This window comes from Moschus berezovskii, chromosome 8 (genome assembly GCF_049115385.1).
Source record: "Moschus berezovskii isolate FMDL1 chromosome 8, NW_MosBer_1.0, whole genome shotgun sequence".
Taxonomy (NCBI): Eukaryota; Metazoa; Chordata; class Mammalia; order Artiodactyla; family Moschidae; genus Moschus; species Moschus berezovskii.
In genome coordinates, this window is record NC_142467.1 from 103523431 (window position 1) to 103544689 (window position 21259).

At 41.9% G+C, this 21259-nt stretch overlaps 2 protein-coding genes across 2 annotated transcripts; one reads left to right on the forward strand and one right to left on the reverse strand.

The window, feature by feature from the left end:
- Positions 1 to 488: 488 nt before the first annotated feature.
- On the reverse strand, positions 489 to 1484 carry LOC129558107 (olfactory receptor 7A17-like). Its single transcript, XM_055428955.2, has one exon. It carries the CDS (start codon positions 1458 to 1460, stop codon positions 489 to 491), a length of 972 nt encoding a protein of 323 aa, XP_055284930.2. The 5' UTR covers positions 1461 to 1484.
- Positions 1485 to 19587: 18103 nt separating this feature from the next.
- Positions 19588 to 20556, forward strand: LOC129559337 (olfactory receptor 7A17-like). The gene has a single exon (XM_088838404.1). The coding sequence runs from the start codon at positions 19591 to 19593 to the stop codon at positions 20554 to 20556; it is 966 nt and encodes a 321-aa protein (XP_088694530.1). The 5' UTR covers positions 19588 to 19590.
- The last annotated feature ends 703 nt before the right edge of the window (positions 20557 to 21259 follow it).

The window sequence follows — 21259 nt, forward strand, 5'->3', positions numbered from 1 at the left end:
GTACAAAAGGAAAGATGAACAGAAAGTGATAAACTGAGGCATCATACTTTGCATTCTTATGAAATTATGTCATTGGATGGATTCAGTCATCAAGGTTGTTTTTCTTTTCAAAAAGGTAGCAGAACTCATGATTATTCACTCAATAAAATGAAATAAACTTGATCTGTATATAACATTTCACAAAGAAATTATTCTTAGGAGATGTACCCAGTCTTATGAGATAAGACATTTGGGTACATGGGTACAATATGGGCATTTCCATATATTTCACTAAAGGATGTGAATCAATTTGGGAGAGTATAAAAATGACAAACGATAAAGCATAGATGACAGAACAGAAAAGTTAATAAAGCGAGTTTCTGAAATTTTATAGAGAATTTGAAATCAAAGAAATGGAAATAGCAGACAATAAGCCGAAGGAGAAATTGCTATTTTCACAATCTGATCAAAGAAACATAATATGGGGCCCTGAGGCTTTAACCCTGCTATCATGTGCATCTCTTTAGCACAAGGACAAATGACCTTGATATAGTTTCCATCCAAAAATATCTTTTCAGAGCCCTCTTTATGTCTTTATTTCTTAGACTGTAGATGAAGGGGTTCAGCATGGGTGTGACCACAGTGTACATTACTGAGGCTGTAGCACTTGACAGTGAGCTGTGGGTGGCAGCAGAGCTAAGGTACACTCCTAAACTTGTACAATAGAATAAGGAGACCACTGAGAGGTGAGATGCACAGGTGGAGAATGCTTTATACTTCCCCTGAGCTGAAGAGGTTCTATATATAGAGGACACTATTTTGGAGTAAGAGTAAAGGATACCACTCAGGGTACCACCACCCAGAAGTCCAGCTCCAAATTGCATCATCATGTTATTGAGAAAGGTGTCAGAATAGGCAAGTTGGACCAGTTCTTTTATTTCACAAAAAAAGTGAGGGATTTCCAAGTCTGTACAAAAAGACAGTCTCAGCACCATTAAGCTGTGTAACAAGGAATACAGAACACTCATTATCCAGGATATCAGAACCAGCAGCCCACAGAGCTGGGGGCTCATGATGACCATGTAGTGAAGCAGGTGACAGATGGCCACATACCGGTCATAGGCCATCACAGTCAGGAGAAAGTCATCTAATCCTGCGAAGAGAATGTAAAAATACATTTGGGTGATGCAGCCTTCATAGGTGATAACTTGGCTCTGTGTCTGGATGTTCCACAACATCTTTGGGATGGTGGTGGAGGTGAAGCAGATGTCTACAAAGGACAGGTTGGAGAGGAAGAAGTACATGGGGGTGTGGAGGTGGGGCTCTGAGTGGACAGCCAGGATGATGAGCAGGTTTCCAAACACAGTGATCAGGTACATGAAGAGGAAAAGCCCAAATATGAGGGGCTGTAATTCTGGTTCCCCTGAAAGTCCCAGAAGAAGAAGAATATTTGAGCTTTGTGTACCATTTCCTGATTCCATGTGGTGGAGGTGACTGTTGGAGGGAAAAAAGAAATAACATCAGTTTTCACTCAAACCAGCCTAACTCGCATAACTGAACTATTTTAATTTCTCCTTTGCTGTCAAGGAATTGAAGTTAATATGTTATACGGATATAAATCCTCCTTGAGGGTATACCTCATTTCACCTCTGACTAGAAATTTTTGTCCCATTCTCGGCTAATTCCCAAGACTTCTTGTATTTACAGTTTTAATGAACACTCCTTTCATGCATTTCAGAAATACTTATCGAGAACCAACCATGCTCCAAGCACATATAGGGAACAGTGTTCATAAACAAAACTTCCACAATCCAAGGGTGGTTAAAGATGATATTCAAATAAATATAAAATATAAAATAGCAGGAGATGACAGATACTATGAAAAAACAGATATAAATGAGAGGGGAGTAGGTGTTATTTTGTACTGAGTGTTCAGGTAAGGCCTGCAAACAAGGTGATAATTTAACCGATTCCTCAAAAAAAAAAGAGAGAGAGAAGGAACTAGTGGGATGTTAGGAGAAGTGTGTGCCTGGTACAGGGAACTGCCACTGCTAAGGACCTTAGAAAGATGCTGGTTCCACTTGTTCAAATCCAGATAAGAAAACCAGTGGGGCAGAGGAATAAGCAAGAAAGGGAGTGACTAGAGATGGTGTCAGGGATGCTGAGGATTAAGGTGGTCTCCCTGTGACAGCTGACACTTCAGTCCACACAGAATCCCTCCTTTCATATGAATCCTTGTACTTTATGAATTTAGTTGCAATGGCATCCTGTGAATTGTAAACATATCATATCCTTTTCTTAGTTCCATCTTCTGACTAAATCCTGGTCTCTGTATTATGTCACCTTAATATAGGAAGACGTTTCCCTAGAGGATCAGACAGCAAAGAATCTGCCTGCCATGCAGGAGACCCGGGTTCAATCCCTGGATTGGGAAGATTCCCCTGGAGAAGAGATTGACAATCCACTCCAGTATTCTTGCCTGGAGAATTCCATAGACAGAGGAGCTTGGCGGGCTACAGTCCATGTGGTCACAAAGAGTCAGACACAACTGAGTGATTAACACTTTCACTTCATTTTCTCTGCTTAAAAATCTGCTCTCACCCCAGTCACAGGCACACACACCATGTCCTTGTGAGCTGTGTCACTACTATGCATTTCTTACCTAGAAACACCTTCTTCAGGCCATGAGTGGTTACAAGTCAAACTGGTCATATTAGATTATCTTTCATTTAAGGAATATATAAATGCTACCCAGAAATTTCAGTTCACAAGCTTTCCATGGACCAATAGACATGGGGTTACTTCTTGATATGGCTACTTTCTGCCCTGTATTTAAAGAAATACTTTTAAAAGTCTGAGAGAGACAGAGAGAGAGAAGAAGAACGGATATATGGGCCTTAGGGGAAAATTATATAATAAACCTGAATGGCCCCTTCAGACAATGTGATGAATTAAAACTTCCTTGGTTTTGGCAACATTCCAACTCCAGTTACATCTCCTTGATGCCCAGAAAAAAATAATTTGAAAAAGGAAAAATGCCTTTATTACTTTGATAGAAAACAGTGATACATTTATGGCACAAAACATCTGACAGATTGAATATCCCAAAAGAAAAAAGAGCAAAGTGCATAAGAAAACAGTTCACAAAATGAACTTGAGGTGTCTTGTGTTTGTTTCTCTTGAACTTTATCTTACTCCTTAAGTAAATTTGGTGGGCATATCCCAATTCTCATCCAGTCTACAATTAACATGCAAAGGGCTTTCCAGACCACACTATATAATTTCTACAGACTTCATGACAATTCACCCTTTCACCCTGGACAAATTTCTTCATACGATTTATGCCTGAGACATTATGTATGACATCATTTACTTCATCATACTGCGACTTTGCCATTATAATGCAAAATCCTAATCATCTGAGACTTCACCTGCTTTGTTCACTATCACATTTTCAAAAGGTATGTGAATACATGTGCACTTCTATAGGAACATATTTAAATATAAATGAAGTTACAAAATAAAAAGAATGGCAATGAAAATGGAACTGGCTTAAATATAACAGTAATGAATCAACTGTATTTTTTTAAGAAATCAAATAGAGCAGCAAAAATTATCTGAAAATTATATTTAAACAGTAACTATTTAATGTAATCACTTAGATTAGAAACTAAATTGGCAAATGTGTACACATGAAATGATATAATATATAATGTTCCTAGAATCATTAGGCTTATGTTCAAATTTTACTGAATGCGCTTTATGCATCCCATTCTTTCTTCTAATTGGACTTTAATTATTATCATTTCATTGGCAACACTGAGCTTTACGTTACTGAGGTCAAACTTTGCTTTTCCTTTCAGTTCAGTTTAGTTCAGTCGCTCAGTTGTGTCCGACTCTCCGCGACCCCATGAATCACAGCACGCCAGGCCTCCCTGTCCATCACCAACTCCCGGAGTACACTCAAACTCATGTCCACAGAGTCGGTGATGCCATCCAGCCATCTCATTCTCCGTCGTCCCCTTCTCCTCCCACCCCCAACCTTTCCCAGCATCAGAGTCTTTTCCAGTGAGTCAACTCGTCGCATGAGGTGTCCAAAGTATTGCAGTTTCAGCTTTAGCATCAGTCCTTCCAGTGAACACCTGCTTTTCCTTTAGTCCTAACTAAATACATTTATTTATGAATCAGGGCAGCAAACTACCACACTAACCTCTGGCATCTGAACTAGGTTGGATAAATGTTCTAGGCTTGCATTCTCTCTAATTCTCCCACAGCATCTACTGGGCCCTCAGACTCACCTGGATGGGAACTGAGAAAAAGGTCTTTGTGTGGAAGTTCAAATGCCTCCTGGAAGTTTGATATTGGTGAATGAAGCTCTGTCCCCACAAGACAGCTGGAGAAAGAGAATTGTTTTACAGTCAGACTCAGGTCTCCACAGGAAACATGTTCTGTGGCATCCAAGACTTCTCAGGCTGGGATGAGACTTTATAGAGTCTATAGACTCTGTAGGCTTTATAGAGACTTTATACCTCACTTAGCTTCTCATTAGGCATTTTTTCGGTTGTAATGCCCATACTCTGTACCTGATTTCCCTAGGGGACAGGGGTCTGGACAGAAAGGAAATTTTCCCTGTTCTTTCTCTGTTCCTAAGAGACCAGGTTACAAGGCAAGTGAATTCTGCTTTTATTATTCCTTTTCAATTCTCCTGCACCCAGAGGCTTGTCACCTACAAATTGGCACTTGCCAAAAGCATTTGCCAGCGACTGAACAACAACAACAAGGGGTTTGCCACCTGCCTCTGCTGACTTTGAACCCTGTATTGTTGCAGCTGTTGACCTTCAACACCCGCAGAGGGAGTTCACGGTAGAGTGAGGCACTCTGTGCTCCAGGGAATCTAGTGGGACAGGTCTTTAGATAGTTAAATATTTTCAGGAACTGACTTCATGATCCCAATCTTCTCATCTTCCTTGTATCTAGAAAAGCACTAAATCCCTCTGTGGTAACATCAGCTCCTCCTGACTAGCAGAAAACTTTCTGTAAAGTAACCACTTGGTTGCATTGAACTCCACCTTCACCAAAATCTTATATTTTGACCTTCCCCAACTGCCTCTATGGAGCAGTCTCTCAGAGATATCTGAGGTGCTGTCTCCCGGACTGCAGTCCTCATTTTGCCCCTAAATAAAACTTACCTAGCAACTATCACACTGTGCATTTTTTTTTAAATCCACACTCTAACATTAAAGGCAAAAAGTTGACAGAATTGAGATGAAAGTATATACAATTGGCATATTTAAATGGCATTATAAGATGGTTACATCTTTTTTGTTTAATTATATTGTGGAATAAACATGTTTCACCGGTAACGCTTCTCCTGTGTGGTATTATATGACAAGGCATATAAATCTACATCTCAACAACTATTAATTGAACTTACTAAAGGAAATCAATAGGTGAACTGAGCCATGTGTGTATGGGCATGTGTGTGCTCACTTACTCTTGTCTGACTCTTTGCAACCCCATGGACTGTAACCCACTAGGCTTCTCTCTCCATAGAAATTTCCAGGCAAGAATATTGGAGTGGGTTGCCATTTCCTACACCAGGGTATCTTCCCAAACAGGGATCAAACCTGAATCTCCTGTTGCTCCTGTGTTGGCAGGCGGTTTCTTTACCACTGAGTCACCTGAGCCATGCTGCTGCTGCTAAGTCACTTCAGTCGTGTTCTACTCTGTGTAACCCCATAGATGGCAGCCCACCAGGCTTCCCCATCCCTGGGATTCTCCAGGCAAGAACACTGGAGTGGGTCGCCATGTCCTTCTCCAATGCATGAAAGTGAAAAGTGAAAGTGAAGTTGCTCAGCCGTGTCCAACTCTTAGCGACCCCATGGACTGCAGCCTACCAGGCTCCTCCATCCATGGAATTTTCCAGGCGAGAGTACTAGAGTGGGGTGCCATTACCTTCTCTGCACCTGAGCCATACAAACTAGTAAAAACTGGAAATTAACATTCAAGACTAATAAAGATTTTTAAAAAATGATTTTGCTCTGGAATGAACTTGGAAGATCTTTACTGAATGCCTTAAACAAACCTTTGAAAATGAAAGTGTTAGTCACTCAGTCTAACTCTTTTTTGACCACATAAATTGTAGCCCACCAGGCTCCTCTGTCCCTGGAATTCTCCAGGCAAGAATATTGGAGTGGTTAACCATTCCCTTCTGCAAAGGATCTTCCTGTCCCAGGGATCGAATCCAGGTCTCCCGCATTACAGGCAGGTTCTTTACAATCTGAGCCATGAGGGGAGCCCCAAAACCTTTGAAGGTGTTGGGGGTGTGTGTAATTTCCTCAGTTCTGTCTCTCTGCAGCAAAAATTTGAAGTGACGGATGTATCAGTGTTATAGCTCAGTTTTATTAGGAAAAACAAAGGGTAGTACACCTTCGAGGAGTGAGGGTGGGCCGGCCCAAAAGACTAAGAGAAGAGAGGCTCCAATCCTTCTAAGCTTCCTCCTTTTATACATTTGTCTTCTCTCTCCAAGCCTGTCCAATTTGAGCTTCCCAGGAGGGCTGTTTTTTTAACCTGAGGTCTTCACTCTTGTCCTTGGACCTTCCTTTGTTCTATTTTTGCAGGCTTTTCCCTTCTTTGTCTTTTAGCCACCACCATTTTTGACTCCATTTTCGTATTCTAACTACCTATCATCCCCCTTCAAGAGATGGAAGGCCCAATTCTTTGGGAATAGGGGTATCAAGGTCTCTCTGGCTACTTCCTGCTGAAGTGGGATGGCAAGGGGTATTGGGCCCCCCTCTCTTTCTAGTCTCAAGCCTCAGAGTCCTCATAGCTGTGTCGATCTGAGGATGAGTGATATTTTCCGTAGTCAGGTGGTGTTATATCCTTGTTGAACTAGCACTGCATGTTGTAGCTTGTTGACCTAGGCAGAAATAAAATGGGTTAGACAATTGATAATACATGAAGCAATCATATGGCAATAACAGGGATTAGGACAGCCATTCAGTTCAGTTCAGTTCAGTTCAGTCGCTCAGTCATGTCCGACTCTCCGCAACCCCATGAATCACAGCACACCAGGCCTCCCTGGTGATGGACAGGGAGGCCTGGTGTGCAACTCCAAATTTCCCCTCTCCAGGAGAAGGATCCCCCAAAGAGAATGTAGCCACCCCAAGAACTCTCTAGCTTGTTCTTTGAGATCCTGTAGGGCCTGAATGTTTTTCCTGAGGACTGTGAGACTTTCTTTAACTTGGCTGGAGATATTTACCTAGAAACAACATGTCTCATTCAAGATGTCTCAGGTCCCTCTTTGTTCAATAATCAGGAGATCTATCTCCTGCCTATTTTGGAGTACAACTCCCGCCAAGTTGTGTTGGCTCTTTAGGGCTGACCTGAGAAATCCTATCCCCAGAAACTTAATTTTGGGGTGTTCATTATAATATCACTCATTTGTAGTCTTGGATAGATATCTGAGATTTGCCAGAGGCTCACAGTGGATTGAGTGTGTTTTCTTCCATGGCTTGATTCATGAGTAGTGAATCCAGGAGTCATGTCCTGGCACCTTGACTGTTGTGAGGGTAGAAAGTATCACACGGTAAGGGCCCTTCCATGTGGGCTGGAGTTGAGCCTTTGGGGATCCATTCTTCCAGACTCTAATTAGGACTTGAGTCCCTGGAGCATATAGTGGTGACTCTTTAGAATCTTTTGCCTCCTGATTGATATCCCACAAGCATATATCCTGTTGGAATTGCCCAATGGCCATGGTATAAGACCAGAGGGTCTGAGCCTCTGGATCTAAGAAGAGCTCATTGACATAAACAAAAGGTCTCCCATGTAGCATCTCATAAGGACTAAGACCAACCTGTTCCTTAGGGGCCTTATGGGTGCAGAGGAGAGCTGTTGGTAAAGCCTCCTTACATCCCAGGGAGGTCACCTGGGTTATCTTTTTATCGCTGATTTTAAGAATTGGTTGACTGTTTTTACTTTTCCTGAAAACTGAGGACTCCAGGCACAATGGAGGTAACAAGCAATGCCCAATGCTTTAGAGATCACTTGTGTAATCTTAGAAGTAAATGATGTCCCACTGTCACTTTGTAATGACCTGGGCAGACCAAATCTCAGAATGATTTCATGGAGCAGTTTTTTACGACCTCCTCAACCTTCTCAGTCCAGGTGGGAAAGCCTTTCAATACATCCTGTGAATATATCTATCATGATTAATAGGTATTTATACCCTTGAGAAACTGGCATCTGCGTGAAGTCCATCTGGACAGTCCTCTCTTAGGTAAGTCCCACATTATTAGATGGGCTGGGCCAGCTGTGGTCTTAGAGCTCCCTGGGAGTTATTTAATTGTCAAGTGGGACAAGAAGAGACCTGTTCCTCTGAAGAAACTTTCTAGTAATCTTTGGAAGACCTTTTCCCCAAAAGAGTGTGGCATGTAAGGAGTTAATGGAGGTTCCCAGGCAGAAAAAGGAGCCCCTCCTTGTAGAACGACCCCATATGATCTTCTTGAAAGCCCTCACTCTTAGTTTTAAGAGTCTCACCTTCAGTATATGAAGGAGTTTCTGCCAAATTAGTCTGTGGAACTAAGGTGGAAACCCCTATTAGGTCATGGTTCTGTAATGCTGCTGTCTTAGCTGCCTGATCAGCTGCTAGGTTCCCTCGTGCCACTTCTGTGCTCCTTTTTTGGTGTCCTTTACAGTGAGAGACTGAAATCTCAGATGAACTGCTTCTAAGAGCCTAAGAATTTGATCACCATATTTGATTGGAGACCCTCGGGTGGTCAAGTGGTCTCTTTCTTTCTAAATAGCAGCATGTGCATGTAGCACCAGAAAGGCATACTTGGAGTCAGTGTAAATGGCTCCTCTATTTCCTTTTCCAGCTCTAAAGCTCAAGTCAGGGCTATAAGCTCAGCTAATTGGGCTGAAGTAGCTGCTGGCAAAGGTTTAGCCTCTATGGTCTCGAAATTGTAGACTACTGCTTATTCAGCTCTTCTTTTTCCATCCAAGATAAAGCTGCTTCTATCAGTGCACCAGATTTCCTCAGAATTCATCAGAGGATCTTCTGACAATCCCTCTCGGGGTTTTGTCCATTGGTCCAAGGTTTCTAGGCAAGAGTGAAAGGGGAGAGAGCCCTCAGGGGTAGGCAGGAGGGTGGCTGGGCTGAGACCCTCACAAGGGGATACGGTGAGGCCTGGATTTCCCATCAGCACTACTTGGTATCTGAGGATCCTTTGATCAGACATCCATAAACAGCCTCTCCCATTCAGGAGTTTTTACACTCAGTGACTGGTAAAAATAGTTAGTTTGGCCCCAAGAGAGAGTTTTAAATCATCTTCTATCAGGGCTGCAATAGCTGCAACAGTTTGAAGGCAGGGAGCGATCTCTTTACAATAAAGGAGTAGGACACTCAGGGACCACCAGAAACTGGAGGGAAAATATTGGCCCATCCCAGGAACAAAGTGCTCAGGTGAGTCTTTTTGTTAATTGTTTTTTCCTGTAGCACACAAAATGGTACAGGTGTGGGGGTAGAAGGCTCCGGAGCAGGATGTCAGGACAGAGTAGGTAGCCCCTGTATCAACCAAGAAATTCTTAGACCTACCTGCCACATCCAGTTGCACCCTTGGCTCCAGCCCCGTGATGATTATCTGTGACAGGCGGGCTAGCTGGAGCGGGCCACTTCAGTTCTGTTGAACCATCTTGAGGGAAGGCTTGGCACTTGACCTTGACGCTCTTGGGTCCTGAGGGCAGAGTGCCACCCAATGTCCCAGTTGATGGCATTTGTAGCAAGCCATTATAGGAGACTTGTCATGGTTTGGACACTCTTTGCCAGTGTCCAACTTGTCTACAGATTAGGCATTTGCCTCATGCTTTGTCCTTTAAAGACTCAGAGTTTGCCGTAGCACTACCCTGGAGAGCAGCCAGCATCTGGACATGCCTTGTCACTTTCCTTTTCTCCCTTTCCTGGGCCTTGGCCTCCCTCTCCTGTTCTCCATTATAAAAGGTATTGGTGACTGTCTAGACCATCTCAGATATGCAGATGACACCACCCTTATGGCAGAAAGGGAAGAGGAACTAAAAAGCCTCTTGATGAAAGTGAAAGAGGAGAGTGAAAAGGTTGGCTTGAAGCTCAACATTCAGAAAACAAAGATCATGGCATCTGGCCCCATCATTTCATGGGATATAGATGGGGAAACAGTGTCAGACTTATTTTGGGGGGCTCCAAAATCACTGCGGATGCTGATTGCAGCCATGAAATTAAAAGATGCTTACTCCTTGGAAGGAAAGTTATGACCAACCTAGATAGTATATTAAAAAGTAGAGACATTACTTTGCAAACAAAGGTCCATCTAGTCAAGGCTATGGTTTTTCCAGTGGTCATGTATGGATGTGAGAGTTGGACTGTGAAGAAAGCTGATCGCAGAAGAATTGATGCTTTTGAACTGTGGTGCTGGAGAAAACTCTCGAGAGTCCCTTGGACTGTGAGGAGGTCCAACCAGTTCATTCTAAAGGAGATCAGTCCTGGGTGTTCATTGGAAGGACTGATGCTAAAGTTGAAGCTCCAATACTTTGACCACCTCATGTGAAGAGTTGACTCACTGGAAAAGACTCTGATGCTGGGAGGGATTGGGGGCAGGAGGAGAAGGGGATGACCGAGAATGAGATGGCTGGATGGCATCACCGACTCGATGGACATGAGTTTGAGTGAACTCCGGGAGTTGGTGATGGACAGGGAGGTCTGGCGTGCTGTGATTCATGGGGTCGCAAAGAGTCGATCATGATTGAGCAACTGAATTGAACTGAACTGAGACCATCTCATCTAAAGAGGCAACAGAGCCCTGCTCCTGCAGCTGTTGTAACTTTATCCTGATGTCTGATGCACACTGGAACAGGAATTTTTCCTTTAAAATCACATCTCCCTCATAAGAGTCCAAGTCCAGATTGGTAAACTTTCAGAGGGCCTATTTTAGCCTTTCCAGAAAGGCAGTGGGGCTCTCGTTGGGCTCCTGAGTTATTGCTAAGACTGAGCATAGTCCCACAGCTAATAGGCTTCCTTCTATTTCCATGGGTGGATTTCCTTAGGGGTGAGTTTTTCTGAAGCTTATCCTACCCAGTACTCTTGCATCCTGAGAGCCAGTTTTCCCCGGTCAGGGTGCAGATCCTCAGGCAGGTTGAGGCATGATAGCCTCTTGGAGATAGAATCCCTAGACAGATCAAGGCATGCCGGCCTCCTGAGAATTGCGCCTCTGGGAAGGTCAAGGGATATCAACCTCCTGGGACCCCTGGACTGGTGGATCCCCAAGCAGGTTGAGGCGTGACAACCTTCCGCGGACCAAATCCCTAAACAAGTCAAGGCAGGTCAACTTCCTGGGACCCTGGGCTGGAGTTGGGCATCCCCAAGGTCTCCAGTGTGACCAGTGCTGGGAAGAATCAAAGGTTTGTAATTTTAACTCATTGCCAGTTTGTCCACAGTGGATGGGAATAGATACCATGATGTAAAGCAATCCAAGCCTGTGCCCTCAGACTGGGAACCTGGTAAAACAGCCATAAGCCTTATCCTCATTGTTCTGAGGGAATGTAAGTCATTGATTTTCTCCCCTAGTCCTTCATAAGAGCAGTTTATGGTGTTTCCAATGGTAAACATTTCATTGTCATAGACCCACTTTAGGTAATAACAGATGTAATGACAAAGGAGTGGGTTATCTGGTCCTGTTAGAGGCATTAAGAGTATTTTAATAATAAGTGGGGTAAAGCAATGTTGCCTACAAGGAGGCAGGGTCCTGGTTGTAGGAGTTAGTAGTTGACTTAAGATCAAATTGATAAGTCAACAAACCAGATATTCCATAAAAGGGGAGTGGAGATTTGATCCGGGGGTATGTTTGTAACTTTAGGAGAAGTATGATAAGGGTTTGGGCCCAACGGCCTGCAGGGTTAACTCCCAAAGATGCAAATATTATCCTTGGAAGTCCAACTGCCCTTGAAGGGATGCCAACTGATGGACTTCTAGAAGGCACTGTGTGTCTGTCACCCACCCTAGCGGGTCCGCTGAGAAATGCTGTTGTAACACATGTTGCAGGAAACAGGGAAGATGAAGCCCTGAATATCTAGAGGGATTGGATATTATACAGTATTTCCCTTCCAAGGACCAGCTATTTTCTGGTTGTCCCTCCAGAAGATTGTAGAGGCAACATTGTGGGCCCAGATGGGGCTCAGGAAAAGAGCATGAAACATGAGGGAAGGGGGCAGGGGACAACTTCTGAAAAAAATGACATACCCCAAGAGCATAACATAAACCAATTAAAATCAAATGGGTCCAAGATGATAAGTCACATTCAGCTAAACCTTGATCCCCAATCTGCAAGCTAAACAACACACCCAGAGGTGTCATGACAGTTCCAAGGCACTGTCAAAAGACTGAGAAGTGGGCCGTTCTCCAATTGTTGGAATGATCCTCGCACTCATTAGCATATGAAATCACCCAGCTAACAAAAACTAACCACAGCACATTCCATGGCCACCTCACTCTCCTCTGTGATGGCCCACACCCTGTGGAGTGTCCTTTTCTCTGAATCCGAACAAATCCACCTCTTACTTATCGCTGTGTCTCTCACTGAATTTTTGCAATGAGATATCAGAGCCTGAGCTTCATTAGGTTCTAAAGCCAAGCACCAAGGGTTTTGTCAGGACCCAAGTCCTGGGAGAGAGATGCTGAAGGATGGGAGGAAAAAGCAGTGGGAAAAATGTGCCAAGGAGTCCCTTTCATAACCTGCTGGAAAACCTGCTAAATACCTGACCTGTGCTTGTAGTTTTCATTGGCCTGATTCATGACACAAAGAAGATTAAGGACAGAAGAACCCCCACCTTCTTGGTCAACAGCTACTAGGGCACCACAGATAGTGGAGCCTTTGGGACACCCTGGGGCACCCACTGCTGCTTACCTGTTCCCAGGGGGTTCAAGAAAACAAGAAACAAGAGATTGTATAGGAATTAAGATCTTTTAGCTATATGTTCTTCCAGCCATAGGAGTGAGGCCTTCCTACCCCAACCGGAGGTCTTCTGGAATCTGAGATTGAGTCACATGCGCTTTCTGCTGAGTTTGCTTTGGCTCTTCTGGTTTCCAGCACGCAGGGCTTCTTGTCATTTCCACTGTGCTGGGTTTTCTTCACATTCAGCTTCCACCGCATGAGCTTTTGTGGAGTTGGGCTTCTGCTGTGCTTGGCTTCTGCCTTGTGGGGGTGGAGCCAAGATTGTTTCAGCCAGATTAAAGCCAAGAAATGGCACCATAGATGTCAGGGGAGTGTGTTATTTCCTTGCTTCTGTCTTGCTGCAGCAAAAATTTGAAGCAACGGATGGACGAGTGTTATAGCTTAGTTTTATTAAGAAAAACAAAGGCTAGTACACCCTCAAAGAGTGAGGGCGGGCAGACCCAAAAGGCTAGGAGAAGAGTGGTCCCAATCCTTCTAGGCTTCCTCCTTTTATACATTTGTCTCCTCCCCACTGAGCCTGACCTATGTAAATTGGGCTAGCCAGGAGGGTTGTTTATTTTACCTGAAGTCTTCACTGGTCTTCGGACCTTCCTTTGTTCTATTTTCATGGGCTTTTCCCTTCTTTGTATTTTAGCCACCACCATTTTGGACTCTTTTTTTCTATTCTAACTACATAACAAAGGCATGATAAATTAAACTCTAAAGTTACAGAACATGCAACACATAAAATTCTATTTAGTTAGAAATCTTGTCACTGAAAAAAAAATCTTTTAGCTGACAGACATGTTCTTTGAAGAACTAAAAGCCACCGTCCTTTCTCTTGCAAATCTTTACAAACCAGAATGTAAATATTGCAGGGAAGAGCCAATTCTGACTTCAGGTCAGATCCTTTACTTTAACATTTGCTTCCCTTTGCTTTTGTTCACTAAAAGGGTACTGTTTATACACAATGGCCTGCCTCAGGGAACCCTGCCCCTCTGCCTGAATATTAACTCAAAGTGCCTTTGTTCAGGACTCTGTTCACCTGTGGATGGCTAGAGCAAAGAAGAAATTAACTTATTGCCTTCTAAGGCTTGACGTTTTAGGAGATATTTTCAAGATTATTGGACTTTTTACTTTCCTTCCTCACCTCCCCCCACCATCTTTATTCTATAAAAACAAAACTTGGCATCCAGCTCCCATAAAACGGTTATTTTGAGACATTAGTCTGTCCTCTTCTTGGTCTCAAAACCTTCTCTCTCAGATTTATTGGCAGCAAGTAGAGTGAGATCGGACTCAATGACATAGGTACACTCCACAAGGACCTGAGACTGAGCCTAATTAGCTCATTCAGCAAGACCTGAAACCTACGGAAAAGGGGGCAGTTTTAAAATAGAAACTGCTAGGAATACTTGCCCAGCCAAACCTCACAAGCAGTAAAGCCTTAGTCATCTGAGCAAGCAAGCAATTTTAATTTGTCTTCCAATTGTTTGTAAACTAGTAAGCTTACCCCATGGACTATATAGTCCATGCAATTCTCAAGGTCAGAATACTGGAGTAGTTAGCCTTTCCCTACTCCACGGGATCTTCCCAACTCAAGGATCAAACCCAGGTCTTACACATTGCATGTGGATTCTTTACCAGGTGAGCCACAAGGGAAGCCCAAGAACACTAGAGTGGGTAGCCTATCCCTTCTCCAGTGGATCGTCCCGACCCAGGAATCAAACCGGGGTCTCCTGCATTGCAGGTGGATTGTTTAACCACTGAGCTATCAGGGCTTCCCAGGTGGCTCAGTGGTTAAAGAATCCACCTGAAAATGCAAGAGATGTGGGATCGATCACCGGCTCGGCTTGGGAAGGTCCCTTGGAGAAGGAAATGGCAATCCACTCCAGTATTCTTCCCTGGAAAATCCCATGGACAGAAGAGCCTGATGGATTACAGTCCACGGGGTCACAAAGAGTTGGATGCGATTTAGAGACTAAACAAAGCAGGTGACTTGAAGCAGTTGATCAGATATATAGTTTTGTGTTTGATTAATGATTATAATAGTGCAAATCTAGATATGGGAAAATGCAACAAAGGAAAACATTCCCTGGATCATAATAGATTAGTAAGACAGGATCCAGAGAATCTTTTAATTTACCAACAGGACCTGGAGAAGAGGAGAACAAGAGAACTAGAAATATCTTGTGTTCTAATCAAAGCACACACCTTACTCAGTTCGTAACTTTGAATCAATCACCTAATGCCAAAAATTTAGAAGGAAGATCATAACTGTAGTGTCTTCATAGGATGGACTTTTGCAAGAAATAAATGAGACAATATGGAGAAGGCAATGGCAAGCCACTCCAGTACTCTTACCTAGAAAATCCCATGGACAGAGGAGCCTGGTGGGCTACAGTCCATGGGGTCGCTACTAGTCGAACAAGACTGAGCGACTTCACTTTCACTTTTACTTTTCACTTTCACACATTGGAGAAGGAAATGGCAACCCACTCCAGTGTTCTTGCCTGGAGAATCCCAGGGATGGCGGAGCCTGGTGGGCTGCCATCTATGGTGTCGCACAGAGTCGGACACGACTGAAGCGACTTAGCAGCATAAGATTCTAAGCCCAGTCCACAGTGTATTAAATGATCTAAATTTAACTTATATAATTACCAAAATTTTAAAAATAAGGGACTAAATGCCAGCTCTTCACTTCTGTTATAGTAAAAGCATGAAACTCCTAACTGATGGGTCAAAAGCATTATGAAGACAAAGTTTATTTCACTCATGGTTTTAAAACAAAGGAGCACAACTCACCAAATTATTGAAGAATAAATAGTACGTTTCTGGTGGTATCAGGAGCTGTGTTCTCATCACAAGTCAATACTTTCGAGACCCAAGTGAACTAGTCCAGACAAGTTCTCAGCCTTAGATTTGGAGAAAACTTGGACTCAGGGTTGTGGAAAGTTAAAATGTTAGACCTCTGAAAGCCAGAAGACTTCATGGAGTAGTAAAAAGAACTGGATTTACCTCACTTTTAACTTGGTCTCTTGAGAACACAAATCAGCAGGAAAAAATTCCAGTTTTATTCAAACAAGTTCCCTTGGGGAAATGCCCTCAGAGCTTGGAGTAACAGTAGGAAATGTGTTAATGAGCAGATGTAGTGAGCCAATACATTTAACATACAGAGCTGTAAATATCACCACAGCTACAGTATATGGGCGTGGTCAGCCTTAAGCTGGAGAAGGTATGGTTTTTGCACTTGAATTCCTAAGTCTGTCTCAGGAACCCATGCTTCACTCCTTTCTTCTTTCTCATCTGGAGACAGAGCTTCAGTCTCCACCATCCAGGGAGGCACCGGCTTCCACACAGAAACCTTCATCTCAGACTTCCCCTGCAGGTGAGTCTAAGAGCTCCATAGACACTGCTGGAGAAAGTCAGAGGGACTGAAACCCAAGAACATTTACCTGAAGTCACCTGAAAACCCAAACAGCTGAGAAACCCAGAGCCGAGAGATCTCCATGCTTATTTGCTTGATTGACTAATTTATAATCAATTTATTTATTATGTTAAATAGAAAAGTATCTATTGGATTCATCAATTCATGGTTTATTGTTGCCAGTTAAGTTTGGGAATGAAAATTTAGTTGAATGAGACACAAGAAGGGAGGCATAGTGTTGTCAGTAAAATTTTATAATTTCCAAGAGATTTGCAGTTTAGGGAAATAGGAAAATAGACTAAAAGATATGGAGAGATCTACAGTGAAGTGATGACATTTTATTAATTTACTTTTAATATTTAAGATAAGGTATGTTTGAGAAGGCTCTATGTTCATTAGGAAGATCCAGATCAATGAACTTAGCTCCTGCCTTGCAACTACAGTTCTTGAAATACACTTATAGAATCCTCTCTCACACAGAGTATTCACTTGAAAATATTGCATTTTATGTTTTGGGGGTTTTTTGTGTAATTTTTACAATGTTGTGTTTTCTGCCATATAACAATGCAAATCAGCCATAATTATGCATATATCCCCTCCCTCCCAAGCCTCCCATTTGACCCAGCAATCCCAACTGGACATATACCCTGAGAAATCCATAATGGAAAAAGATGCATGTACTCCAGTGTTCATAACAGCACTATTTACAATAGGCAGGACATGGAAGCAACCTACATATCCATCAACACATGAATAGATAAAGAAGATATAGTTCATATATACAGTGGCATATTCCTCAGCTATTAAAAAGAATGAAACTCTACATTTAATATGCGGACGGTCATATGGTAAAGGGCCTTACTTCACAATTATTTCATTACTTGGGAGGCTGAATATACTTGGGGATTTTTGAGCCCTTTATTTTCTGTACTGAAAACTGTTTCTGCATGTTCTTTGTTTTACATACTGGTATTTGAGTGCTGTTATTTTTTGTTTCTTTTTTTTTTTTCCTTCTTTTTTGCTGTAGAATTTCCTTTATAATTTATTTCATCTCAAGCTGTGAGATAAAAGCCCAGGAACTATATTCCAGCCTGCAGAAGAAGGGGAGAATGATATGTATTTTAGATACCTTGAGGAGTCTTCTTGCTAAAAATAGAAATTTATGAAACTTCTCTCTCCCCACTCTTTCCCTCCCCATCACAGACACTATTTGCATTGTATGATTTGCATCATACAATGCAAATCAGCCATAATTATGCATACATCTGATAGATGTGTCAGACTCTATTTCACCCAAAACTGCTGTAAGCTGCAACCAGTTCCCTGGTCTGAATTCCCTATTCCAGTCTCTCTTTTTTATGTTTTATGCATTCTTTCAAACAATTATAATTTTTTAAAGACTTTGCTAACTTCCATTTAATCCTTGTATGTATGTGTAACGTATTTGTTGGGTTGTGTGAGTGTTTATAAATTGTGAGTGGTCAAATCTATCAATTGATCATATTTCATCTTTCCTCCCACTACTCTTTAAACATAGAAAGTTCTACATTTGCAGTAGTAAAAAAAAAAAAAAAAACCTTTAGATTCATGGCTTCTTTTTTTTTTTTTTACTTTTATGCTCTTTTTAATTTTTAGTTGAAGGATAATTGCTTTACAATATTGTATTGGGTTCTGCCATACATCAACATGAATCAGCCATAGGTATACATATGTCCCCTCTCTCTTGAACCTCCCTCCCACCTCCCACCCCATCACAACCCTTTAGGTTGTCACAGAGCACCAGCTGTGGGTTCCCTGCACCATACAGTAAATACCCACTGGCTATCTATTTTACATACAGGAATGTATATGTTTCCATTGCTTGTTATTCACTTATTTTTTCTTACTGCAACCTTTTGCCTTCAGTAGATCTATTTTTTAAATATTAATCAAGTGCTGCCATCTTGTGGATCATATTCTTTTGCATTCAACAAAGATCACGTATCTCTCTCATAAGGATGTTTAAATACATATATATTTATACTGACTGAAATTATAATTTTAGTTACTGCTTCCCCTGTGTGTGTGTGTGTTAGTCACTCAGCCATGTCCAATTCTTTGCAACCCCATGGACTGTAGCCCACCAGGCTCCTCTGTTCATGAAATTCTCCAGGCAAGAATACTGGAGTGTGTTACCATTTCCTTCTCCAAGGGATCTTCCAAGCCAGGGATTGAACCTGAGTCTTCTGCAATGCAGAAAGAATCTTTACCGTCTGAGCCATAGGGAAGCACACTGTTCCTCATACTATTTTTTTAAATTATATTTCATTCGCTTGTCCATTTCAATTATATACAAAACCAGTATTAGTGTGACCATGGTTATTTTATATTTTTCTTTCATAATTTCATCTTAATTTTTAGTTCAGTTTTGTTTAGCCATGTTGTTTCCAATAATTTAAACTGGTTTTATTTCCAGTGCTATTCTTTTTATTTTATAAATTTCATTTTCTAAAACTGTGTTTCTTTGTATATGCATACACTGATGAAACCACAGAGTGAACAAAGCAAGTGAGGTCCTGCCCATCTGTTTCTCACATTTTAATGGAGGAAGAAGCTGTGGTCCCTTGAGTCTGAACACCTTGCTGCTGTTCTGTCTGCAACCTGTCTCTTCTGCTGAACTCTTTATTCATATTGCTTTTCCCTAGGCAGGAACTTGTCTTTTAAAAAACAAACAAAAGACTGTTCTATACATCTATGTCTCTTTTGCTATAAAGTAATTAGCCTCCAATTAAAATAAATAAATTTTTAAAAAGATAAAAAACAAACAAAAAACGAACCATTCTTCAATTACTGCAATTGATTAGAGACATTTTGGAGCAAAACATACCTTTTACTTGTGATCCAGCATGTATGCACATTTAAGCAAAACTACGCATGTATCATATGCCAACAAACACACACAGAGCTGAACAAAGTAAACCAAATTACCTTTATTATGTTCGAGGCATGCTGAATTTCTCACTAACAGTGTAGAGTACATGACTACTAGAGGAAAAACAATGTGGAATAGGCATTTCTATTCTGAGATGGCACCGGGGGTCCCTCGAAATGGAAATTCCATACAAAAATTATGGATATGGATTTTGGAGTGCAAAATATAAATCATAGAATTTCAACTGTGTCTGCAATGCCAAACTTTGAGAAAATTAGCCATAGTATTTTGTCTTTCCTGCCTGTCAAATTCACCACATGGAACCAGGGAATGAGACACAAATTTCAGAATTTCTTCTTCTGGGATTATCAAAGAAAATAGAACTTCAGCCCCTCATATTTGGGCTTTTCCTCTCCGTGTACCTTATCACTGTGTTTGGAAACCTGCTCATCATTCTGGCCGTCAGCTCAGACCCCCACCTCCACACCCCCATGTACTTCTTCCTCTCCAACCTGTCTTTTGTAGATATCTGCTTCACCTCCACCACCATCCCAAAGATGCTGTGGAATATACAGACAGAGAACAAAGTAATAACCTACAAAGGCTGCATCACCCAGATACACTTTTTCCTGCTGTTTGCCACAATGGAAATCTTCCTCCTGACCGTGATGGCCTATGACCGTTTTGTGGCCATCTGTCATCCTCTGCACTACTCAATCATCATGAACCCCCGGATCTGTGGACTGCTGGTGCTGACGTCCTGGATGATGAGTGTCCTGAATTCCTTGTTACAAAGCTTAATGGTGTTGTGGCTGTCCTTCTGTACAGACTTGGAAATCCCCCACTTTTTCTGTGAGATTACTCAGGTGGTTCGACTTTCCTGTTCTGACACCTTTCGTAATGACATTGTGCTGTATTTTGCATCTATGCTACTAGGCAGTGTTTCCCTCACTGGTATCCTCTACTCTTACTCTAGGATAGCTTCCTCCATACGAAGAATCTCATCATCTCAGGGGAAGTATAAAGCATTTTCTTCCTGTGCATCTCACCTCTCAGTTGTCTCCTTATTTTACTGTACAGCCTTAGGAGTGTATCTTAGCTCTGCTGCTACCCACAGGTCACAGTCAAGTGCAACAGCCTCAGTGATGTACACTGTGGTCACACCCATGCTGAACCCCTTCATCTACAGTCTGAGGAACAAAGACATAAGGAGGGCTCTGAGAAGAATCATTGGGATGGCAGTTCTATACAGGCCAATTGTCCTGGGGCTGAAGTACCCATGACTATAGGACTCAAAGCCACAGAGATGGAAATTGTTTTTCCTTAATCTGATTGCTAAAGTAGAACTTGCTACTCCTATTTATAACCTGGAATTTTTATTTCTTTGAATTTAACTCCTCTACACAATTTGTCACTCACTTTATTAAGTTTCAGAACTGTCTGATACATAGACAGTTTTCCCTTTGTCCATATTCATGCATTCACAAAGTTTTTTCTCAATTTTGGACCAAGAACATTTGAATATTTCAGTATCTTACCTGGGGCAAATTGGATTATTTAAAAGTTGTTATTGTTTAGTCACTCAGTTGTGTCTGACTCTTTGTGATCTTATGGACTGTATGTAGCCTGCCAGTATCCTCTGTCCATGGGATTTCCCAGGCAAGAATACTGAGAAATGAGTTGTCATTTCCTTTCCCAGGACATCTTCCCAGACTAGGGATTGAACATGTATCTCTTGTGTTGACTGATGGGTTCTTTATCACTGAACCACCAGGGAAGTCCATTCCTTAAAAATTATTTCTTCTCAATGACACATTATACCAAGTAATTTTACTTTTGTTTTCTGTATGAGTATATTACTTACATGGGGAAAACAAACTACTAAAGCCATTTATGTTATTTCATTGTAAAGGAAAATATAAAGCTACAGATTTTACTTTAATCCATTATTTTAATCCATTATTTGCCACTTTAACTTCTGTTCTT